At 40.2% G+C, this 25,915-nt stretch overlaps 1 protein-coding gene across 1 annotated transcript in view; it reads left to right on the top strand.

Annotated features, from left to right (window-relative positions):
• CUBN (cubilin) overlaps positions 1 to 25,915 on the top strand; it is a 149,032-nt gene continuing 123,117 nt past the window's right edge. Inside the window, exons 1-20 of the mRNA XM_026843524.1 lie at positions 1 to 119; positions 276 to 405; positions 738 to 830; positions 1,813 to 1,851; positions 2,602 to 2,703; positions 3,643 to 3,746; positions 7,149 to 7,275; positions 8,719 to 8,887; positions 9,641 to 9,772; positions 10,974 to 11,069; positions 11,600 to 11,721; positions 13,830 to 14,016; positions 15,717 to 15,835; positions 17,159 to 17,393; positions 18,697 to 18,878; positions 19,633 to 19,795; positions 19,984 to 20,174; positions 24,093 to 24,249; positions 24,875 to 25,053; positions 25,511 to 25,673. Coding sequence (XP_026699325.1) covers positions 1 to 119; positions 276 to 405; positions 738 to 830; positions 1,813 to 1,851; positions 2,602 to 2,703; positions 3,643 to 3,746; positions 7,149 to 7,275; positions 8,719 to 8,887; positions 9,641 to 9,772; positions 10,974 to 11,069; positions 11,600 to 11,721; positions 13,830 to 14,016; positions 15,717 to 15,835; positions 17,159 to 17,393; positions 18,697 to 18,878; positions 19,633 to 19,795; positions 19,984 to 20,174; positions 24,093 to 24,249; positions 24,875 to 25,053; positions 25,511 to 25,673 — 2,809 coding nt within the window. The remainder of the gene's footprint in view (positions 120 to 275; positions 406 to 737; positions 831 to 1,812; positions 1,852 to 2,601; positions 2,704 to 3,642; positions 3,747 to 7,148; positions 7,276 to 8,718; positions 8,888 to 9,640; positions 9,773 to 10,973; positions 11,070 to 11,599; positions 11,722 to 13,829; positions 14,017 to 15,716; positions 15,836 to 17,158; positions 17,394 to 18,696; positions 18,879 to 19,632; positions 19,796 to 19,983; positions 20,175 to 24,092; positions 24,250 to 24,874; positions 25,054 to 25,510; positions 25,674 to 25,915) is intronic.

The following is a 25,915-nucleotide window of genomic DNA, read 5'->3' as shown; positions in this document are numbered from 1 at the left end:
ATGCTTTGGGCTGCTCCTGCTCCTGGGCTTTTAGTTGCATTATTATTACTTACTGGATTGAGCTGTGAATCAAACCATGATGAAAAAAAGAGGCAGAAAAGAACCATTTATGATGAGCAGTAAGTACTATTGCTTGTAAATGCTTTTGTTCGTATGGTGGCTTCTAAGTGCCAGTAATGGGAACAGAATAGCTTTACTGCAGCTCTTTTTTTCACATACTCTTTGGCAGATACATGTAACTAAATGATCTCTTTGTCTTTTCCATAATACAACAGGCCTCGTTTGTCCTCAGAGCAGGGTAATTTAGTGTTCCATGCTGGCTCCAGGAAAAATATTGAATTTAGAACTGGACCACTGGGGAAAATAAAAATTAATGAAGAAGACCTTGCAGAACTTCTTAGTCAGGTGATACAATTACTTTTCTGTAATATGTTTTTGTTTTCAGTTTTGCACATTAATAGTTTAATTGTCTTCAGAATTTGTCTTAGCAAATGTGTTTTGTATGATTGTTGTTTTATATTATCTGTGTCAGCACTCTAATAGGAAAGTAAGCTATTGCAGACTTGTAATCATGCCATTACAAAAAAAAAAAAAAAAAAAAGATTAAGTTGTGTATGTAACAGAGCTCTCTGTATTTAAGTGGACTTAATAACAGTAAAGTTAGGTGAGAACGAAACTTTTCTAAGATTTTGTAAGAGCCAAGCTTGTTTCACGTTATCTCTGTTGTTTAAACTTAGGTGAGAGAAAGTAATGCAGAGATTCAAGAACTTAAAAAAGCCAATGTTGCCTCTCAGAATGTATCCCAGCAGGTTGCTCTGCTGACCTCCAAGGTGAGCCATGCCCTTGTGTTATCCTCCTCCAGCGTTCACAGTTTTCCATTCCTCAGATTAACATCATTGCCTGATTCATTTTAGTATTTCTGTACTCCAATTCAGAGAACTGGGGCAGAGTCCACATTTAACATCAGCTCAGAGTCCATGTTTAATGTTGAGATACTTATTCAGTAACTCTGGAGACAGTGGAGATATTCATGCAAATCCCATAATTTCCAGTTACCAGGATTATTCTTTTGTTCATTGTCTACATCTCTGTGGAATATATCCTCTAATATTTATTGAAGTAAAATCCCACTAAATTTAGGAAATGGACCATATATGTTCTTATAGTTGTTAGCTGACATTCCATTCCATAGGTGAAATGGGCTATGGGGGTTTGCAGTGGAAAGAAAACAACTATGCTGTAGTTTTGTCTCTACCCTCTTACTAAAGATTTTTCTCCAACAGAAGATTTTGAAACCTTCCTCTGACTTAAGTGTCTTTTTTTACAGTGTTGCCTCAAGTTCCTTACAGGAAAATCTTTTATAGCCTAAAAGATCTTTCTTTAGGGAAATTGTGTTAATATGTATCCATCGTATTCCCTGGTGCAGTTTCAGCTTGCCTTTTGTCATTATAACCCACTGAGATATGGTGAACCTTTTCTTGGCTTTGATGTATTGTCTCAGACTTCTGTCCTTTGCATGCATGCAAGCACCCAAACAGTCCCACTGCAATATTCACATTCTCAATGTTGAGCACCTGAATATATCTTCACAAGACTGAGTCTTGCTTTCTGGAGCAAATGGAGACATATTTAAGCTGTCATTTTTCTGAACAGCCTAAACCACCAAAATCCCAGTGAATGGGGCCTGATTTGAACCTGATTGTCACCTGGTTTCATATACCAGCTATTATCTTTTCTCAAGAGAAAATACTTTGTTAGCCTACCGACATCCAGCACATACCAAGCACAATGTAATTTGCATTTCTCTTGCAGATCATGAGTCTTGACAACAAACTTCAAAGCTTAGAGCAGGTGAGTAAACGGGAAGCAAACTAGAGATCAAAAAAGAAAAACCCAGCACCAAGTAAATAAAGTGAGGTTACAATGGATAAATTATTTCTTTCCTCTCATGCATTACTCAGGAAAGGGGTAACAGAAGGTAAAAAAAAAAAAAAGCCAAGATTTGTAGAGGAGGTAAAAAGCCTTCTTATGAAATATAAACTGAGTAGGAGCCTGCATTCCTTAGAGGAAAAACAGTTGTAGACTCAAGAACAACTAGATACCAGAAGAAATAAACTCTTCCTTCACTGATCTGTGAGGACTGGAGAATTCAAACTGGATTTTATATTGTACTGGAAATAGCTAACTTTCAACTGTCACCTTCTTCTCCACTGAGCTTCTGCCAAGCCAGAGCTGCCAATAAAAGCAGTTGTCATATGAGTCACCCATGGAATTGAGAAGACAAGATAACCCTCCATCTAGATTCACAGTCTGCTGCCGAAGAACAGTCTCTATTAATGCTTCTTACAGGGATTTTCTCATCCTAGTGCTTGCAGCTGCCCATCTTGTGTAAGACCAATCATATTAGTCATTATTCTGTACAGGGGTAAACGAAACAGCTCAAAACTTTTACAAGTCAACCTTGCCGAAAAAAGAAAGGGGGGAGGGAGAACCCAAGAAAGAATGAAAAAAAAAAAAAAAAAAGGTTTGTCTTGAAAATAAATGCCAATGGAACACCAAATAAGCAGGAACCTCATTTTCTGCTCTTCTTCTGGGTTTCAGGCTATCCAGAGGAAAGCCTGCAGTAGTAACCCCTGTAGGAACTCAGGAACCTGTGTAAATTCACTGGATGGTTTCTTTTGCCTCTGTCCCAGCAACTGGCAGGTGAGTCTTTAGCCTCCTTGAATATGGAGTGTGTATTTTAGCATTAAGGATACATCTGGCTTAGTGTAATTGTGATGAAGTGTAGCTTTTTAAGGTTTCTCAGGACAGCGTGACATATACTGAACAGCAAAGCAGCAGTATCACACTCATTATTTGATTGAATTGCACCACGTTTGCTTTTTGACATTATCAATAGATACAAAAAACCCAAAGCCCAAAACATTAGGCCAGACTCTGCACTGTTATCTGCAGGTGATGGCCCATGAAGTCAGTGATGCTTGGCGGTTCCTACAGCAGAGAATTAGTCTTTGGGTTTTGCTGAGCGGTGGACTGGACTGCATGCCTTGCTGTTGATCTTATGCAAGGATAGAGAGAGAATGGGGGGAAAGGAAAGATATTTATTCAAGTTCAAACAAATAAGACAAAATGGGAGTGTAAGTAATCAATCCCATTCCGAGGTTTTAAAATCCAAAGTACTTTACTGGCAAAGGGTTTAATGGTGCTTTTACATGCACTAGAGATGGAACAGTTATATTTTCTGCTCAAAGGCTCTCAACTTGAAAGTTGTCCCAGCAAGATCTGGGTCAAAATTGCTGTGCTTTCAGTCTTAATAAAGCAGCATCTCTTGATAGAAACAGTTTGAAAGAAAGTTCTGAGCCTTTTACTAGCAAGTTGGAAAGTAAGGGGGGGTGACAGTACTACGCTGTCCATATGCTTTCTACAAACATCTGAAGTATTTTATCCCCCAGCTGACTGATAACCAGGGTCACAGAAACACAGCTGAAAAATTGAATTTTGTTATAATGTTTCATAAGGGAAGCTGTGTTGATAGCAGCCCATGGTTTGTATATCTTTGGAAACTATATTAAACATTGGCTCCATGGTTTGCTTCATTTCTGAGTTATTTGGAAAATAAACTGGTTTTCCATTTCATCTTAGGGCCCCCTGTGTTCAGTGGATGTTAATGAATGCCAGATTTATTCTGGAACAGCGCTAGGCTGCCAGAATGGAGCCACTTGTGTGAACACACCAGGCAGCTACAGGTAACTTTTCAAAACTATACACAAAAATCCTATGAAAAATACTCTGCTATTTTTGCACCCCATATCATCCCTGCAACACAAGTTCTAGGAATATGTCTGTTTAGTATCTATGCACTATAATCCCTTGCAGTCTAAAGAATCTAAAATCCTTAATACACTGTACACGGAGCCCACCGCAGACACAGAAGGCCCTGTGAAGCCATTACCTGCTTTGACACAAGAAGAGCAGTTATCATCCCTCTGTTATCACCTACCCCTTGAGACCAAAGGGAGCGAGGACGTGAAGGAGGTGAATAGCTTTGGCCCAGCAAAGGCTTTGAGTAGCTGGAAACTTCCTGCATGTATTGGCACCCTTGGTCAGTGGCATTCCTAGCACACTGCATAACTCTCAGAAATGCCTTCATGCCCTCCAGAAATACAGGGCCTGCAGCAGAGCAAGCAATGCCCAATGCTGCCAGGCAGAAAGGGAGGAGAAATGCTGTCTGCAGCCAGCAGGCCAGGAGGGTGCCTGGGCTGCCTGTGTGCGGGCCCCCATAGACATGCTCCATCCCCCAGGAATGTATCCTTCTCTGGCTGTGCTCAACTCCTTAAGAAACATACTCTTGTTTACAGGGCAAGCCAGCCTGAACTTTCTGTGTCTTATTTACCAAAATGTCAAATAATCTGGTAAATAAATAACTCAGATATAATACAAAGCAATCCCTGTGCAATGGGAACAAGCAGGCTGGAGAGCATGCCACAGCTTTCTGCAAAGCAATCTGTCTTCTGCTTCAGCATGACAATCTTAGCCCCCACAAATATTTGCTTGGAGTAACACTGGTTTACAGTGCTTTGTCAGTTCTTGGAAGAACCTCACACAAGGGAAGTTCTCCTGCAGTGCTCCTCACTTTTCAGCTTTAACACACAGCCTGCTGAGGCCTCACTGATATGTGATGCTTCCTGTCTGCTTTTCTTTGATTTTAAAGAATGTTTCTAGCTTGCCTGCAGCTGACATTTGTCAAGGAAACAACACACAAAGCAACTTGCCTTTACTTACTCTTTCTTACTGTGCTCAGAGATGTGGTGTACAGGTATGTGACTAAATTAGGGTTTGAGAGGACAAACTTTCTGCCTTTCTCACAAGTGTTGTCACTGTGCTAGTACAGTCATGATTCCTGTAAGTTTCTTCCCCAATGTAATTCTTGCCCTCCTTGGTACTTGCTGAATCAGTGTCTCCTGAAATGAACTAAGACCTCTTCATAAGTAATCCATATCTTAACATTACTGCTTTTGCATTACACAGGATTATTGTTTTGTCCTTTCCCCAACCCCATTGCACTGTCTTCACAGTATCTCTTCACATACTGTCTTACTTATTTCTGAGTGCTCCTCAGATGCTAAATGTATCCCCAGATAGAGTTTGACGTTCCTCTTTTCAACAACTGTGATAATATTGCTGCTAAATTTTCTGGGACCCAGCAACCCAGGTCACCCCACTCCTGTTCTTGTGTGGTTATATACACCAGCATGGACTGTGGGTAAAGAAAAGGGTGATATTTAACTATCCATAGCCCCCAGAGATAACATCAGGTGAAGGACAGTGCTGGATTAGGTACTGTGAGATGGAGCATAATGCAGTCTTCACTCCCTGTTTAGATTCTTGATGTGTGTGCTTCAAGCTGTAATTCAGGAAAACACTAAAGTAGGAGGAAAAAGAGCAGGGATTCAGGAAATGCCTTCCTGAATTTAGACCTTAATGGGACATTCCATAAGTTGGATGAAAGGCTGTGAGAGTCCCCAAGACTATCAGACTTTTGTGTCGGAACCAAAATCATGGGGGGCTCATTACAACATGCCCTCAGCAATGGGAGAGTGCTGAGCAGCAGTGCACTGCAATTTGACTGCAGCTCCTTGCAGCATGACCTACTTCTTGAAGCTGTTTACTTAGCAGCTTCAAATGGGAGGCAGATTAATCTTTGTCAGACTAGGCAGGAGACAGTGCTGTTGTCCTCCTCTTGAGCTGGTGAGATTGCCTTGCTTTGTCCTTTGGAGTTGAACACGAAGCTCTGAATGTACTTTGAACATACAAAGGTGACTGGTTCCCTGACCTGTTGCCTCTGAGCTTGTCCAGGATGAGCTACTGCACTGGAAAGATGGTGTTGGTCTATCTGCCCTCTCTTACAATAATGAACATGCCGTCTTACAGTACTGCAGACCACAGTTAAGCATTAAGCTATTGTGGGTTTTTTTAAGCCTAAGTTCATCCAGGTTGCTTGTGCTGGGTGCAGCATTCAGTTACCTGTGATTGACTTATCAAACTGCTATTTCAGCTGAGCATGTGACACCCTGGCAGAAATGGTAGCAGCCTATTAATAAATTGCTCCAAGGTCCAGATCATCTGCACTGAAAAACCCTGATTCAAAATCTGCAGATAAATGCTTTGACAGAGTAGTTTTCATTAGTCAGCTTTAAAAACGATTCAACGGGGGTGTGCACCTGCCATATGTCTCTGTGAGAAGCAGACATCAGCAGATTTTGCAGCATAGAGCTTGTCTCACTGTCATTTTAATAAAAACCTAGTGAACTGATTGGAGGCTTTTTGCAGGTTTAGATCCCTTTTAGTTGTATTTCTGAGCCTCAGATTTGGTCCATGTGGAAGTCAAAGAAAAAGGAAATGTCCAATGGCTTGGAAGTTCCCAATTTCAGTTTCACAGCATAGGTATGATGCTACGACTAAGGTGTGCCCTATAAATAACATTGTGAGCAGCTGGCAGCCTGCAAACCAGATCCCTGCTGTAGAATGCCTCCCTTCAGCCCACTACTTTGTTCTCCCCATCCCATCAGCCCCAAATGCCTCCTCCTGCCCACCACACTCACCTGAAAGTTGGGCTGATGCTGCTGAGACAGGAGCTGCCACATCTTGAGGTGTGCTTGTGAAGGTACCCCGCCTCCTGGGACAGGCCAGACATGGCATTTCTACGTGTTGCTAGAGCTAGGGCTGTAGACACTAGGCATCATATGAGGGTCATAAACTGAAACACGAGGTTAAGGTGCTCTCTGACGTAAGTGTGGATTTCCAGGCTCATACTCTGTTGAAGTCTCACGTTAGACATTTCTTTTTTTCTGGATTTGCACTTATGAATGTAAGAGAAGACTGTGGATTCTCCCATAGGGTCAGACAGTCATGGATATGCCCAAGTCCCACGTGACTTTTGAGTTTCTGCTGAACAGGAACCTTGCATCTGTGCATAATTACTAATGGGATTGTCAGTATAGATATATGTCAGTATATATACAGACAGATTTCATAAGGAACACCACATAATTAAAAGAGTGGGGAATGATCTCTTACTCTGTCAATATATGATTGTTAAGTGCTATATGAGAACAACATTTTGGTTTTTCTGTCTGCTTTCACCGTAGCTGCTCCTGTACTCCAGAAACCTATGGGCCCCACTGTGCCTTGAAGTTTGATGACTGCCAGGAAGGATCTGAGACACTCTGTGGTCATGGCATCTGCATAGATGCAGACAGGGATCAGCCCAACAAGGTAGGGAACAAAGTGTAAGTTTCACTATACAGCACAGCATGAATAAGCAACAAATAATCCTGAGCACCACAAATGTGCAGCGCACACTGCTGCTTAAAAAACAGTAAGAAATGCCACTATACAACATAATCTAACCTCTCTGCTGTCCCAAGGACAGCAGAAAGAATTGAAAATGTCTTGTTCGAGGTACTTGTCACAGTATCATATCTACATCCATAGGGAGCTTGGGAATATTCTTTGAATAAGTCATAGTCATATAAGTCATCTGAAGCATAATATTCTTACTGTTCATTATTTGGGGAGTTCTAAGTTGCTAGAATATTTTATTACTTAAATGATTTTGAAGGGCAAACGTAACACATCTTGGGTTTTCTGTGAAAAGGCATACCTGTGGTACATTATTGTCAGTGGCCTGGGAGCCACCAGGGCTGCATAGTGGCTGGGGTGGCTGCTGCTCGTCTTTGGTGCTCCTCATGGTCAGCTCAACTCAGTCTCTGACTCCAGATGCTCTCCAAGCATCTGCACTGGGTAGTTGCTGGCATACACTTGGGCGGTCTTCTGGAGCAAGCAAGATCATTCTTTCTGGGAGAAAATCTGGGTACAGGGTGTTCACTCCAAAGGGACATACGGAACGTGCCAGCGTTGGCTTTTTCCACTCAGAGCTGCCCTCCAAAACGGTCCTGCCAAGTGCTCCTGTGCTCCTTAACACTCCTATACACCCATGCACTGTTCCAGACACACCACATATTCTTTGTGCTACGCTGTAAAATAATTTCTTTGCTTAATTTGTAAAACTTTTCACAGCTCATCACTTGTTTTCTGCCTATTTTTTGTGGAGAAAATGTTTCAAAAGGGTTCAGTGTTGGCTTAACAGTGTCTGCTCCTGTGACAGTCAACAATAAAGCTCCCATTAGCTTTAATTGGACCAAAACTAGATAAATGCTGAAATCTGGCCATTGGTAAAGTTTACTAGAGAGAAAACTGTTTTCCTCTAAGAAAACGTATATTTGCCATATAATGTCAGTGCTGCCCATTGCACACATTACCAGTTTGCTTAAAAGAACACAGCCAAGCTGATTTCAGTTTGCCTATACTGATCTGTTTACCTTGGTTACAAAGCAATTTGATGACTTTTAATTATGCTTATGTACAGCTCATAATTGCTGTTCGTTTTCTTTGGGAGCTTTGGGGTCAATTACAGGTTTCTTTTATGAACATAATGAATAAGCCTGTTGCTTCCATAATCCAAATAGGTAAATTCAAAGGGAGAAATAGGCTGAGAAAATTACTGAAGCAACTATAAAACAGAATGTGCAAACCATGTAATGCTCTGAAAGCTTTCTCACTATAGTTTGAAAGGTATTTTGTAAAATGAACTCCTCCTGCCCTTTTTTTGACTGTTCTAACTGTCTTAAATTTGTAATGTGATGTTTGTTGTGGCAGCCCAAGTACCGCTGTACCTGTGACACTGGTTGGATGTCCCCTCCTGGCAGCCCTGCCTGCAGTGCTGATATAGATGAATGCAGCCTCCCTAATCATCCGTGTTCACAGAATCCACTCGTGCAGTGCCACAACACACCAGGCTCCTACTCTTGTGGTCCCTGCCCCTCAGGTATGGTTCCCAGGTGGGATGGAGTGGCAGTAGGTAGTACTGCCCATATGTCATAAGCACAGACACAAGATCCAGATAAGAATAACTCCATGAAATGCTTTGGTCTCTATTCTAGAGAATAAATGCCTGCAGGTTATGTCTTCTCCAGGTAATGTGTGCAGTGGAGCCTAACGTGTGAGTTATCCCATACTAAACTGAGCATCTAAATAGGTCTGATATACCATCATGTCCATAGGAACCTTCATGTCCATTGTGTCCTATTACCTTCATGTAATAGGTCTGAGGTGTTTTCATATCCTTGTGCTCACTGCCCTAAGGCAATATAAAAATCTAAAAGTCCCCTTAAGCCATATAACCAATGATTCCTCTTCCTGAGTTGGGTAGGTGGTGTGTGTAGGAGTATTTGAAATATCTAACCAGAGTTATGATAAAGCTTTGCTGCAAATTGCACATGTATACACTAGACCAGAACTGCCTCCTCTTTAGGTTAAAGTCTGTTTGATTTTGGAATATCCAGAATACAGTTAAAATAAATTTGTTCTTGCACACACATCTCCACCCTGTTGTGTTTGTAACCTATTTTGCAGACCAGTATTAATTTTAATCAGTTATGAGAGGGCAGGTCTTCTCCTGTGTTAATGAAATGAAATTCAAAAGTCATATTTTTCTCCTTTGTGAAAAGATCTGGTCAAAGAAGAAAATGAAAAGGCCAGGCTTTTTCTATTTTCATGTCTTTCCTGTGCTTCTTTTTAGGCTGGCAAGGAAATGGCTACAGTTGCCAAGACATTGATGAATGTGAAAGTAATAATGGAGGCTGCTCAACAGCGCCAATGGTTCAATGTATCAATACAATGGGATCTTTCTCCTGTGGACTCTGTCCACCAGGTAAAATGGATTTTTTTGTTGATAATACTATGGAAAGGCTTAAAAGATGAAGATTCCACACATTTGAGCCTGGCTTATGGTAGACTTAAGAAGCTGAAGATTGTTTTTTATATACAAAAGTATCATACACAAAGCAATACCATAATATAGAATGCAGAGTCCAGGTATATTCAACATTTGATGAACATTTGGTATATGAACATTTGATAGAGTGTGTCCCTAATGATGACCCTCTGAAATGTGCTTCTGTTGTACTAAGTAGCCCTTTTCAGTGTTAGAGCCTTGATTTGATAAAGTACTTCCTTTATAAGATCATTAATGGGAAACAAGGATTGCATAATTATGATAGTAATTTCATTGTCTGTGTTAACTGAAAGAGTATCCTGCGTGCCATAAATCAGTTGTATTGTCTGTCTTAAAAAAAAGCCTGGATAATTGTCATGCTCTGAATGCTGTCTAAGAAGGCAGTGTTTCCATTGCAGTACAGGTCAAGCAGTGGATGTCATGACATCTTTATAATTTGTGGTTTATGATTTAAAATGCTTTATGAAATGCATGCTATCAATACTAGAAATACTAGCAGGAAAAAGTGTTTCTAACTGACCTTTCAATTTCTATTTAAATGGCAATAGACTGTAGGTAGTGAAGACTCTAAGTTACTGAGTGCTGAAGGGCTATCACTTGCTGGAAACGTGGCCTCAGACAAGTTTTGATGTGTGATGTAGTGAACCTCAGCTCTGGCTGTGCAGAGTTATGCTGCAGTGCTTTGATCCTGCTGAGCCTCCCGAGAGGAGCTTGATGTTGTGTTTGAGAGCCCAGGGCAGCTCTGGCATGCAGCAGGAAGCCTGGAGGTGCTTGAAGTTGGCTGGGTGCAGACATGTAGGGAGGGGCAGCACATGGTGGCTGAGAGAGCCAAGCTTCTGTGGCCTCACTGACCTCCCCTGTATTTGACTAGCACTAATATACCTTTTTTCTAAAATCATGGAAGGATTTAGTTACAATCAGAATCTGTCCCTGCAATGTAGGAGCTGCAATAAAACATGCCAGGTTTTATTTCAATGGTTGTCTCAACTTTTCCTTTTTAACTTCAGAAGAGTATGATTTTATACCATAAATTAGTCTTTTTCTCACCAGATGATTGATTTGCTGTTGTTTCTCAGAGAACATAGTTTGTTACAGAGTGAGATTTACCTCTGAACAGGTTATGAGGGAGATGGACAAACATGTACCCAGGTTGATATCTGCTCAATAAATAATGGAGGTTGCCATCCTTCAGCTACCTGTACCTCAGCTCCAGGTATGATGCCCTCTCAAGGACTGTAAGTAATACCAGTTTGAATCTCATGAAGGGAATGGTTAGGCTGAATCCACTCTGTAGCAACTTATTTAGATTGCAGCCACTTCTCCGCAATCAATTTTGCCTCGCCCAAAGGAATTTACCAGCTAAAGTAAGCTAAAGCCAGCAGGCCTTTCCACAGACACTGACAGAAATAGATTTAGGCTCCACCAAAGATCAGATTTAATCATAAAAATGTGGAGATCTTAATCATTTCTCTTTGATGCAGTTTTCCAATTTCAGCTTCCTTTTTCCATAAATACCCTTTGACTACTTCCACTGTTTCCCATGAAGGTGACCTTGGAGACTCAGGTACCCAATACTAGGGATCTTACCATGGTCAAACTGGACACTGACCAGGGAAGGTATCAAAAGATCAAATAATAGAATTAGATAAAGGTTCTGCTTCAAAATGTCAAGGACCTTTACTGTCATTGGTATTATTGTAACAAGGACTGAATTATTTTGTGTATTTTGTCTCATCTCCTAAGGGCTAATGCCTTTTTGTTCCTGCGCATCTGGGTACACTGGAAGTGGATATGGGCCGAGTGGATGCTCTCCTCTCAGTGATACCTGTCAGCTGCAAAACCCTTGTGCAAATGGGCAGTGCTTGGTAAGTGCTGGGCTCCTTGCAGTTAGTGACAACATTATGTCATTATAACCAGTACAACAGGGAGCCTGGGGAGACTGAAAGCTGAGTGCAGACATACTAGAGGTAATGAGGCAAGGTCAGTGGGGAGTGGGCAATTAACAGGTATACCTGGGAGAAACAAAGTGAGTTTCAGGGCACACGAGCCATTTCTTTGTGTCTGAATTTAGAGGCAGCAATCTTGGTACTAATAACCTGAGAGGTTGTAGCTGGTACCCCAGGCTAGTGATGCGATGCTGGTGCTGGTGGGGGAGAACTGATGAATGGCTGTCCCTGGTGGGACAGAGAAGTAATTTATCACCTTGGATCATGGAGGAATTACCCATGATAGCAAAACCAGCACCTCTGCTGTCCTTCAGACTGTGTGTTCCTAGACTGATGATGACTGAGAGCCTCCCTGGAGTCTCAGGCTGTTTATATGTATAAGGAAAGGGTGCTTCCTGGGAATTTGTTGTGCTCTTGCTGGTAGCCAAGTGTTTTGGACCTTTACTGATTGGTGGTGTGAATTCATTCTCATGCACAGTGACCATTTAGTTTGTGCATATGGACCCTGTGAAGGCCTTTTGGCTTCCTCAGTGAGGTGTGCTATGGGAAGTCCATGCTGCAGACCTGGAGTTTTGATAATTCTGTTGTGGAGGATATTGATGATGATGATTTTAATGTTCAGAAGTCATAAATCTGTTGTTTCAGTAGAAACTGATCCCATTTGTCCACATTGGTCTGTGGATATCCTCCTTTTGATGATCCTGGGAGGCAGGGGGGAAATAAAATATGGACTTGATAGTATTAGGTTAACAGTTGGATTCGATGATCTTAAGGGTCTTTTCCAAAGTAAATATTTCTATGATATGTTACCTTTCCCTTTTCCCATTTTCTGTGTTAAAGGAGATGATCCCCTCACCTCCACTCAACCCCTTACCAGCATTCCTTGCTCTCTCTTCTGTAGGTACCTTCTGTCTTTTCAGTTAGGGGCCTTTTGTGCCCAGAGTTAATCTACTTTTTCTGACTATTTAGAAACTATTTATTTTAGTCAATCTATTAAAAGATATGACATTTTCCCCTAAATAACATACGACCATAGGCAAACATGTCTACAACTACTACATAAAGATAATAACACAGTCAGATACTTGGGACTATAAAAGCATCTAATAAAATAGCAGAACAGCAGAGCTGTATTTGGCCAGTGTAATGACAGATGAATTACATATCAGGAAATGCAGATCGGAAAAGATCTGCATTTCTACTTCCAAAAGAAGCATTTGGAGCCCTAAAGACACGGCAAAATCCTTTTCCATCATACTGAAAATCTCTCTTCAGGACCCAGAGAACATGAACAGAGAATGCAAAAGGAAATAGAGACTGTAGCCCAGTGATTGTCTGTCACCAAAGATAGTATTATTAGCACGTACCTTGGAATACCATGTTCTGCTTTATCTGCAAAAATCATGTCTATAAAACAAGAAATACAAGGAAAGGGGGCATATAAAATTAAAATAGAGATATGGAAAGACTTTATTATAAGGAGAAGTAGTAAAGGTTGAGACAAAAGACATGGAAAAGCAATATAAGGAATAATGCAGAGAAGGCAATGAAATTGTTCCCATTTAGCATCTCTTGGGGTGAAAATGAAAGTTAACAGCCCACGTAACTGCAATGCAGACTTCCCAGAGAACAGGCTTGAGAGAAATAAACCTCTGTTATCTTGATTTGCTATTTATAAGGTTTAGATAATATGTTTGACTTGTTTCTAGGGTGATCATTTTAAAGCCAAGCAGTTTTCTGAATGGGTAAATGAGTACAGATTCTGACTTTCTAAAAAGTAATTTGAAAGAGCCCTGCAAAGAAATAACTTAATAGAAAAAGCAAAGAGATAGATAATGTAATCAGGCTTTAGATTTATTTTGGTATTCACCAGTGACCATCAAGGTCATTAAATTGTGAAGGTTTTATTTCTTTGCTGTGATATCTCCACATAAAATAAGTGTAAATATCAGTCTTTCTGCCAGATACATTGATTCCTTTAGGTGACCCATGCTCACTAAGTTTATCACATTTGCTTATACCTGTAGGCAACGATCTCTGGATATTTCTGCCTGTGTAATGCAGGCTGGACAGGCCCTAATTGCACGGAGAACATTGATGAATGCATTAGCAATCCATGCCAGAATGGAGGGAGCTGCACTGATGGGGTCAACAGCTACTCCTGTGAGTGCACCAGTGCCTGGACAGGACCACAGTGCCAGACTGCTCAGCAAGGTACGGACAGGACCTCTGCCCCAGGAGAGATGGGGCACCAGGCTTTGGCGAGTAGATCCTTGGTGTATATAATTAATATGTGAGAAAGAACCAAGTTATGATGGAAGAAACCCAGACCTCTTCTTGGTGGATTACAGGTCCCAATCCAAAATCCCTGGAATTCAATTTTCCATGAGTTTTGTTTATAGCTGCTTTGTTTAGCAGGAGCATAACAGTGAAGTTGATCTGCCAACTCACTGGCCTTGACTAGGTGGCAGACATCCTAAAATCAGATCTCCGTTCCCGAGAAAGTGTTCTGGTAAGCTGGTTCAGAAAGAGGATTGATATAAGGAGAATGGATTTACAAGAGAATATATTAATGTTTCTCTTTTGTGCGTACTCTTTCATTTGTCATGAAGCTGAGAGGTCCTGACAATTTTAGTCAAGATGAAAAGCCAGAAAAGGTTTTCAAACAGAATTTTAATGAAAGAAATGTTATTCATGAAAATGGGGGACTCAGAGTTTTAGAGTAACTGCAAGGTTCTGCCTTTAACATTTTTTCTTAATATCACTTTTCTGTTTGTTTGGGATTTTTTTCCATTAATTTTAATTAAACAAGGTCAGGATAGCATTCCAGTGAGTGTCCTGTGGCAACCATCTGTCAGATGTCTTGTATTTATTGCAGGTTGCTGTGAAGAAAGCAGATTAACTCTCACAGAATACGGAATGTAAAACTTTCACTGAGCCCCTATGAAATCTGCTCTGTTTTAGAGCTACTTCAGACTCTTTCCCATTTTCCTTAAATATCTAACCAGTAATGTGTTAATAATAAACTTGTAACAAAAATTATTTTTAATCATTCATAATAGAAGGGATAAAAAACCCAGTATTTATCCATCAACTTTTGGTTTAGTTCTTAATCAAGGGAAAAATAATACATTTTATGACATGGTAATTCTGAATCTGCTTGACAAATGGTGAGATGTTTTAGATGGACACTTCAAACAAAATTGTATTCTTTTTACTACTCCTTGAAACAAAATAATTTCAGTTTGTTGAGAACAGAATATTTTTTTAGCATCAGTTTGATGTTAAACTACAGCTGCTTTTGTTGCACGCTGTAGCTATAGGTGCACTGTATTTTGGGTGCTTTATGGGCATATTCTTTTGTAGGTGTTTAGGATTCCCAGTTCACAGCTCCCGTTCATTGAACGGCTCAGTAAGAGAACAGACCACAGTATATCAGGAGAGGTATTATCAGGTGCAGAAATCTGACCAAAAATAATAAATGGGACAATAAAAAAATCGAAGGATAATTTCTATGATGTACCACTACTGAGAAAGGCAATTTTATATTGTGTTATCTTCAAAATGTCATCTCCTGTAGGTGAAAAGTCTAAAGATTCATTCTGGAGGCAGCCTTCTGAAAACAAACTAGTTGATGGACATTTTCCTGAGACAGAATCAACATCTCTTGGCACTGTTCACATATTCCAGCTGAAAATCTCTTTTCTTTTTCCAGGAACTACTTTTCTCTCAGGGAGTAATTTTGCTTATTTTTTGTGATGCACTGTAGAGGGAATCCTGAAGAGTCTTTCAGAGAAGTATCTTTCACACGTTTTAAATGTTTAGGAAGCCAAAGCTATGCAAGTAATTTAGGTTTTAAGTCTGTATAGTGATAGTACAAATCAATCTATTTAATTTTCTCTCTCTTTCTGCAGTTTGTGGAGGATATCTCTCAGGCTCCAGGGGGACTTTCAGTTACCCTAACAACCCAAACAGCCAGTGGTACAACAGAGGGGTCAGCTGTGTTTGGGTTATTCAAACTAATCCCAACAAGGTAAAATAGAGTTCAGGTTAAAGAAACCCTCACTCTGCAGGACCCTTCAGATCATCAGAACAAACGTGACCATCTTCATGCTACATATTCCGATGTAGTGACCCAATCCCCTCAGAACAAATATTTTTTTAAAAAGAATGTTTTGGAACCTTACAAGCCTTCAGGCTCCTTAGCCTAAGAATTTGCCTGGGCGACTTTTTCAAGGCTTTTACTATGCAGCTGAGGGATAGAATTTATTCACCTATCACCAGCTAGAGAAGATGCCTGTTTTACTTGCTTTAGCATGTGATCTGTGAATAGCTGCATGAGAAAAGCTCTGCTCTGATGGGCTCCACGGTTGGTTTGTGAGCTACGTGACCCCCGAACAATTTCACGTTTGTGATTCCTGAGCACCAGAAAAGCAGAATGTTGAATTCATATTGTCAGTGGATTTGTGTAATAGCATGTGATTTTTTTTTTTAAGGATTAGGTTTTTTAAATGTTGCACTCAAATGTATGTCCTGGTTCTGATCTGCGACTAACAATTCCACTTGTGCTATAAATAACAACTACTAAATATGTTAGTTCACGCTTTAGCATGGGACTTCTTATTTGGAATTTAAGTATTTGATCTAATTTTGACATTTCATTGAATGAATTAAGTATTTTTATAAACAAGTGGTTTCTGGTGGTTTATACAGCATTATATATATGTGGCAGATCCTCAGCTTTAAGCCTGAGAGCCACTACTGCCTTCAGCAGAACTATATTAAGGCACATTCGTGAGGCATCTGAACATACATGAAGCTCTATAGCTGTCACTATAGTATCTAGAGTGGGCTTCTGAGACCTGATTTTATATGGGCAAAAAAGATAATTTCATTTTTTAACTCCCATGACAATACTTTCAACCATCGCAGGGATGAGAAATGTTAATTATCTGATGAGAAAACTGCCATGGGAAACCTGGAATAAAGTATTTTATGCTGTATTTTGAGTCTTTCACAGGTCTTAAAATGTATGCATATATATATTTCACATACATAAATACAGACACGGGCAAATTATCTCAGTTACTAGTTTATAGAAATAATGCTCTTTCTAGACAAGTTCCCTGTCCAAATTCTTTCATATCTATCTTCTCTCTTTCCTTTTGACCTTTAAGATTCTGTAATAGCTGCTTCAATCCTGGAACTTTTCAGGAAATGACATAATGGCTCCAAAGTTCGTAGATTCTCACGGTCGCATGAACACATGTATCTGCTCTATACAGAGTTACTGCATAAACAGTGTCTCATCAGATGGAAAAAAAAAGAGATTTCTTGTTTTGTTACTTTCTGTTAGATTCTGCGTATTATTTTCCCATTCTTCCAACTGGAAGCAAGTAATGAGTGTAACACTGACTTCCTTCAAATCCATGATGGGCCTTCAGCATCAGTGCACATGCTGGGAAAATACTGTGGCTCCTCACCTCCTGCAGAGCTTTTCAGTTCCCACAACTCCCTGTATTTTTGGTTCTACTCAAACCATACCACTACAACTGGAGGTTTTACTGTTCAGTGGGAATCTCGGGATCCTGGTAAGTTTGATGAAATGTCAAGTAATTTAGCATCTTTATGGCTCTGAAGCAAAATGAATGACTTATTTCCTTTGATTAGGAAACATTAGGAGCAGTAGGACAGTATTTTACTAGGGAGTGAAGCTAAAATGCAGACGTGTAATTTAAAAATATTTAAACTCCAACTCTGGGCCTCTGCATGAATAACCTTCTGCTGGTTTTTAAGGCTCCTTTATACGTCCTGTAAGGAATCCCCCAAAGAGATGCTGTTCTTCTGATTAGCTCTCTTTTCTCACAGAAGTATCTAGTACTTTGAGGAGGCAAGTTACCCTCTTTTGGCACTGACAACTTGCAAGAGGCTAAAGAAGATTGAACCATGCTTTCCAAGCATGATAGATTGTTGGGAATTTGATTTAATTTATTTGCGAGCTTTTTGGTATGATTTGTTGCACATTTCTTCCTGAATTTTTGGTAACGCCATGTGTGTGATTCTTCCAGGAGGCCTGGCAATGCATTTCTATAGATAAACCCCAAAGCATGTTGTGCAATGTCAGGCTCACTTCAGTGTTCTGTGTATTGTCTAGAAATAAAATGGTGCATTGGGTTGTGTCTTGAAAGAACCATAAAGTATAAAAAGTATAGAAAATTCAGGGGGCAAATGGTTTCTTTATTTCCAGAAACATTTATTGAAATACTTTTAATGTGATTTTTTTTAAATTGACGTTATTAAATAGATAATTACTAGCTGATGAATGGAATATAGATACTGAAAAGTGAAAACATATTTTTTTTTGGAAAAAAAAAGCAAATAGGGAGAGGGATATAGATATGACTGAACTAGCTGTTCCTTAGGTATAACACACAAGTTAACCCTACCACTCCTAACAGTTATGCTGAGAGGGATGGGTTTTTTTATTACAGGTATATAAAACCTTCCCTGTAATTCACACTTTTTAAAAAAATGAATTTTTTGTGCATGGAAACTAGTTATAAAGTATAGAAATTCAGATTAATTTTGTAAATCCAATCCAAAACACAGTGCTTCTGATCGTTCTCCTAAAGTTATTTGCATTGTAACTAGGAAAGAATCTTTTACTGTGCGAATCAGGAAATATTTGGAGTTCTGCTTTTATAATTGAATTGCAGAATTAAATGCAAAATTTAAAGGAAGAAGTAACTTGTTGGTTTGCTTGGCTTGGTCTTTGTTTTTGAATTTATTCTGTATCCCAAAGTAGTACCTAGTTTTGACACTACAGGAGAATTCATCTTCTGACCTAATATGTAGTGCTAAAGACTCTGTTCTTACATGTTTCTTTTCTGTTAGAATGTGGTGGTGAGCTGACAGGTACTTACGGCTCGATAAGCTCTCCAGGATACCCTGGTAACTATCCTGTAAACAGAGACTGTTTCTGGACCATCTCAACCAGTCCTGGCCTCCTCATCACATTTGCTTTTGGCACACTAAGCCTAGAACACCATGAAAATTGCAGTTATGACCATTTAGAGGTAAAATTTAATTGTGGATTATGACACCATTTTATGGCTATGTTATTGCAAAACAAGGTATTTCAAAACTTGTACATACAGAAGGGGACTATTTGAAAATTAAATCTTGGCTTGAAATGCTTATTTATACTTACTTATTTCAGCCATCAATGCACAGTCAGATACAGGCAGTATATCAGAAAGAGGATGAGATTCTGCTCCACTGAAGTCAGTGGAAGGCTTGCAACTAAATAGGATGGGATTCAGGCCAAATACCTGGTGGGAAGCTTTCAATTTCTTCCAAAGTTTAGTCTTCAAATGCCTTGTCAAATGTCAACCCACAGAGAATTAATCAGCCCAAGAAAAACTATTAAGGAAAGGGATCTAAGTGTAATAGATTCATATTACAATACAGTCCATGACTTGATGTGTGAGGTTTTTTCTCAAGTGCAAAGTAGTGGTTATAGAAGTCGCCAATACCCAAAATGGAAATGAAAAATGGTTTGGAATAGCATGTTCTCCAAAACTGTGCAATGCAGAACATGATTTCAGGAAAACAGTTCAACAGTAGATCTCCTGATACTTTCTTTCCGTTTCACAAAAATTTTGAGAGTCTGTTTCTTTGTTCCTGTGTGTTTGTAGTAAACTTCCTACGAGCTTTTCTTTCACCCACCATCTGCAACATCTCCGGGGGCCCCCAAGATAACTTAAAGAGTGTTGTTCATAGTTGGCACTCATCTAATATTCCTAAATGCTGTTCTGTCATTCTGTCTAGATTCGAGATGGTCTTATTCCACAAGATCCTTTCCTTGGTAAATACTGTAGCACTGGATCTCCACCCCCACTCCAAACCACTGGTCCGTATGCATGGATTCACTTTCACTCTGATGACTTAGTTACTGATAAAGGCTTCCACATCCTCTATACAACATCTCCTGGTAAGTAAAATTCAGCATTAAAGGTTGGTCTGTGTCATTCCTGAGATATAGCATATGAATGGACATAATTAACACTTGCTATTTAATAATACAGAAACCTCTGATTTGCTGCCATTGTACAGAGGCAGCCTAAACTGAGTTACCATACTTGTGAGTATCTCAACTAATGTATTTTTTTCTTAATACAGCAGATCCAAGTTGTGGAGGAAATTATACGGATAGTGAGGGGGTTATCATGTCCCCTTTCTGGCCTAACCCTTATATCAACAACCAACAATGTATCTATGTTATCAGACAGCCGGAGGATGAAAAAATATACCTCAACTTCACCCATATGGAGCTCACAAGTCACACTGGCTGTTCGTTGAATTATATAGAGGTGATTTCTCTTAAGCAGTTGATATGAAAGGTTGATTACATGTGTGTACAAAACCATGCCACATAATTTCTGTCTCAAGGCCACTGCAGAAATAGTTGTTAATCAAAGGACTAAGTATACCAATTTATTAGGGTCCAAAAGTCACAGTGGCCAAAAGAGCAGAACTGTACATTTGGAATGAAGCAAAGATAAGAGAACAAGAAAATACGTCCAGTTTAACACTAATTCTTAATTGACTACGTGATTAAGGTGGAGTTTGGACTTTTGATAAATGCACATCAAAAGCAAGAAAAATAGAAATAATACCATAGCCTCTATGCAGCATTTTCTGGAGTCATGGTGTTATATGGAAAAATCTCATTTTGGCACAAAAAAGAAGCACACCATATATATATTTATCTATACATACTTATGTGCATATATACATATGTAAAACCAGGAGTTTATTATTAGCATAACTGGAATCTTACAAGCCTAACCCAAGAATTGTTATTAGTCTCTATTTAATTACTCCAGAAAAAATAATAGTGTGGTCAGAGAGTTTCTATATGGAAAATATAATAATAATACAATATTGATGTTGATACCAACTAGAATCCACTTGAGGTGATTTTTCTGTTTGCTTTTGCACCTAGTTCTCTCTTCACTGTTTTGCAGCTTCATGTTGCATCTGAATTTACTACTATAGGGTGCCTTTTAACTATGCTAGGTACCATTTCTTCATTTTCTTTGTTATCCCTAAACCCAGTTTTGTCCAGCTCCAGGTCTGCAGTTCTTTGACCGTGGGTGAGGTTTGGCATGGTGCTTGCAGGCCAGGGGCTCCCGGGGGCCATGGGGGCTCCCCGGAGGGGCAGAGCAGGGCCTCACAGCCAGGGCCTGTCCCACTGCCCTGGCCAGGGAGCAGGGCAGCCCCAGCATCGGGCACCTCCCTGGGGATGGGGATGGACAAGGCCAGGCCAGGCCATGGGCATGTGGCTGAGCCTGGCTCAGCAGAGCCCATGGCTGGGCAAGGCAGGGCTGTGGGGAGCTGGAGATCGGCCCTGCTGCATTGTCACCAGGGAGGGGACTCATGGCCCTGGGGGACTGACATGGGGTAATAGGCGGGGTGCAGGGGTCCCAGCAGAGGCAGGGCTGGGCCAGTGAGTCCTGGTGGTGCCCTCAGGGCCTGACAAGTTCTTGATGTCGGTGGCCTATGCCCCTTCTGTCACCCTGTCCCTGTTCTCCTCTGTGCTGCACCCTGACTCACCATGTCTCAAGGTGTCTGCTGTCGTACCCCGCCTGTATGTCTCCATGCAGTCATAAATATCTCATCCTACATGGAATGGCTGCGGGGTACTGCTGTCTGTACAAAAGTGTGGCTGTACCACATAGAGGTAAACAGAAGTAAAACTGGGCACAGACACCCAGTTGATTAGCAAAAGTGCTGCCATGGGCAAAGCAGGTAGGAGCAAGCCCTGTGGTCCCTGCACAGAGCTGGGTCCTGCGCTGTCAGCTATGCAGTTAAGTGGCAGCGCAGGTTTGGATTTGTATTTAATCTCTTCTTGACCAAGCAAGGAATAGGCCTCTGTGAACTCCGTGCAGTTAATCTGTTTTTTAAAGATGTTATTGTGCTGACATCGTTCCGTCCCTCCTCCTCTAATTCAGAGACTTTGGTTGGAATGAAGTGTAATTAATTTCTGAAATGAGAGGGGAAGTGTGTTTAATGAAAACAGACAGCTTTTGTTTGTTTGGCCTGGTACTCCTCTTGCCTAATTGCTGGCAGAACAGCAGCTAAATTCACAGCAGCAGAGAAACAAAACCATTTCTGTTGAACACGATCAGTTTGTATTAGTTCAGCAAGGCATTTACCTCGCTGTTTGCTGATCAGTCACAAGCCATTCAGTTTCCCTGTGTTTCTGTCCTCCTCTTCTTCCTGACCTCTCACTCAGTGACTCAGCCCAGAGCAGAGAAACAGGACTGACATTTTCTGACTGGGACAGTCGGTGCAACTAAAGCGTTGTGCTCTTTTATCAAGGCCTGATTTTCCACATACACTTTTCTAAAATACTGTCTCACTGGGTTTTATAATGAAGTTCAGCTAGGGAGATAGCTTTTGGGTGTTTAAGTTACTTGAAAAGTCACTCTCTAACAATTGTTTTGTCACTTTGAAAAGGCTCAGATTATTCCTATCCCTGGCGATACCAGGAAACCTGCAGAGTTTCCACAGGGGCCAGATCATAGGCTCTTGCTCAGGGGGGGATGTTTAGTCTCTCACTGAGGAAGAAACAGCTTGAGACCAGGGATCTGCAATAAGAAACTAGAGGCAATAAAACTTCTTAAGAAAGACTGTGACATGGTGCTGCAGACATCAGGTGTTAGCCAAGGCAGCTCCTTCTCCTTGCCATCCTTCTAACTGGCAATAGGAGACGTTACTCATATGGTTTAGAGAACCTGTTATTTTTATCACTACTCCTTGGGCTTTATAAATCAAAAATGTAAGGAGAATCAGCTCAAGAAAAAATGTAAACTCCTGTGAACTATACTTCTGGAAACTTTCACTGTTGTCCAAAGATTTTCTAAATATTCCGGCATGAATTCTGGTCTCAGTTGCTCTGCTGTAAATCAAGAATTATTCTGTCACCTTAAACTCAAGTCCCAGGGAAATTTAAAATATCCATTAGTCAAAAAGCCATCTCATCAGCTGGAGATTGCCAAAGCTGGGCAAACAGGCCAGCCACTGCCTGCTCATCAGGGCACCAACAAGGGTCCCCTGCCTTCTCTCCCAGTCCATGGAGGAATACAGCTGAGGAGGATAGAAGAGGTGCTGAGAGCTGGATGCCCCTGGCTTTGCCAATGATTTCAGTGGAATGATTTTTGGGGGTTGACAGCATATAAGTGCATTTAAAAGCAGCTCCAGCTACATGAGCCATCACCACTTCTACAGCAGAAAAGAGCTGTTTTCTTTTTAGGAGAATCTTTGGGAGAAAATTTTCTTTTTTTTTTGTCTGGGCAAATAGCAGGGGAACTGTTTTTTGGACTTCAGCTTGTTGGCTGCCCTCTTGGGCACCTCAGAAGGACTTCAGAGGTTGTTGGCTATACCAGTGCTCTCTCTGGTCTCTTGGATGCACCTATTCTTGCCCACAGATTGTGGGTTCAGAGCCTGAAGTTCAGAGGTGCAAATACTTCTTTCCTTTCTAGTCTTATCGATAATCAGGATTTATAATCAACTTTGGGGAGAACACATAAGATACATTTCTTCTTTGACTAGCAAATTGTTTGAGGTCAGTAGAGCCGCAATGCAGAAGGGAAAAGCTGAAAGTGAGTCCTTCATAAGCTTCATTATCATTCATTGAACCCTTCAGATAAAGTAATGGAAAGACATCAATATACTTCTTTACTGCTTTAGGGGCTCAGAGTTGCATCTCCTGGTAGTGATCTGTCTGGCTGCACTGATGTATGGGTGTGGTGAGACATGTGCTTTTTCTGGAGAAATGCCACTGAAAAATTACTAGAAGCTTTATGGCCAGAGCAAGAAAATCACAAATACCCCCTTTTTTCCCCAGCAGATTCTAGTGTTGGCAAAAATTTCATAGCTATCACTGGTGAGCTCCTTACTTGTCTCTTTCATACTAAAGATGTCACCTTTGGAAGCACAGGCCCAAATTTTACTAAAGCTAAGAAGTTCTGTTTCATCCTAATTTCCTGTGACAATAGCATGTGTGTGTGTCTTCTGTGCTGATCATCCAGTCCTTCCTTTGAGCTTTCATATATCATGTGCTTGTGCCAATTACTGTGATGACTCTGCCCCTTTTATTTATAAGTAAAATAGTTACTCCTTTTGTTATTTAGCAGCTCTTGTGAGGTTATAATTTTATCTGGATATCAGATCCCAATGCTTTTATGATCTGACTTTTTTTTTTTTTTCTTTTCGATGACTAGGTTCGAGATGGTGACAGTGAGATGTCTCCCCTTATTAGCAAATTCTGTCATAGTGCCATCATGTCTCCAATCACTTCCACCAGCAACAGTCTCTGGATCAAGTTCAAGTCTGATGCTTCTGTGCAAAGGGCTAGCTTCAGGGCCATTTATCAAGTTGGTAAGAGGAACTGGTGACTTGCACAGTGAACTGATCTGTAATTTGGACACCTTCAGTCATTTCTGTGCTATATTATCTATATAATGTGTTTAAGACAAACTTCAAGAGAAATAAAGAAAAAAATAGAGCCAATTTATTTATTTATTGCTACTTTTAGAAGTGCTAAAATGATGTCTGCAGTAGGTCTGTTGTAGGCACTCCTCGTATGCTTGGAAACACACCCTTCATTGCTTCTATTAATGAAAAATCTCTTACTGCTAAAATACAAAAGATGATATAGCTATAATTCTGCCTAAATCTTTCTGATTTCATTTTTCCTATCTTTTAGTTCTTAATCACCAATAAATCTGTCTGTGAAACAAATGAGTCAAATCCATTAGTTTTTATGGCACCATTAGATTGGTCTCCTGTATATACATGTTTATGCTATACTTTGCTTATGCTATATTCTTTTAAATACATTCTTAATACCACTTGAATGATCTGTAGTAGATGCTGTAAAAAGACACGGTTTTATGGGTGTTTTTCTCCTTCTAATTTCATAGTGATATTTGATAGATCACATTATTCATTCATTCCTTGAAACCACTCATTACAAGTACTGATTCTTGGTGTTTCTTGGCAGCCTGTGGAGGCTCCTTGTCTGGAGAAGGTGCAATCCATTCACCTTACTACCCCAGGATGTCTCCTTACCCAAAGACCTGTGAGTGGATCATCTCCCAGCTGGCTAGTGAAGTGGTGATTCTTAACTTTATCGACTTTGATATTCAAAATACAACCACTTGTGACTCAGACTACATTGAGGTAAAGAATAATACACATATACACTAAGAATATTAGATAGTTGCTTATGTGTATGTTTCTTCTTATACTCATCTCTACCAAAGCTTTTCCAGGTTCATAATGGGATATCAAACCTTTTCTTCGTTCTCCAAAGATGATATGACCATTATGATAGTTAGAGATGAGTATCAGGTGTCTTAAATAGACAGACCTAGTTTTGGAGGTTTATGTGCTGCTTAGTGTTGAGGGTGTAAGATCTCAGCTTTTCTCCACCTGACATGCTTTGGGTGGGAGAGTGCTTCTCTGGCAGTCATAAAGTTGCTTTGTATGTGCCTGTAGTAGAAACCATGCTGAAAAAGGTAGGGTTTGACTTACTAAGTAAGTAGCTCTTTTATATGGTTCTTATGAATTCATTTATGCTTAAAACTTTAATATCATAGAAATTTGTGTGGAATATTTTGAATACAATGTTCTTCAGGTCAGAGATGGCAACAGCACAGACTCTCTTCTTTTGGAGAAATACTGTGGTACAAATGTACCATCTAGAGTGCAATCTACACGGAACAATCTCTATATCAAATTCAGAGCTTCCTCTCTTACCAACCTTGGCTTCAGAGCTGAGTACTGGCCATTAGATACAGGTAAGGATTTTTTTTTGTTTTCTGTGTAAAGCACTGGGACTTTCCAAATTTTCCTGTGCACTGAAAACACCTGACCATCAAGTTTTATGATGATGTAATGGGAGATAAATTCTGAATCTGTTACTGTGTGGTATGCATGGAGGAAAAAAAGACAGTGAAATTTCAGGAAGAAAGGTAACCAATTTTTGAAGTGCCTAACTTAATTTATAAACATATCATTTAACCTAATGTTTTAAATCTCT

Source organism: Athene cunicularia, assembly GCF_003259725.1.
Source record: "Athene cunicularia isolate RWA chromosome 2 unlocalized genomic scaffold, athCun1 chr2_part1, whole genome shotgun sequence".
Lineage (NCBI taxonomy): Eukaryota > Metazoa > Chordata > Aves > Strigiformes > Strigidae > Athene > Athene cunicularia.
Note: the sequence above shows the minus strand (reverse complement) of the source record. Positions and strands in the feature narration are given on the sequence as shown.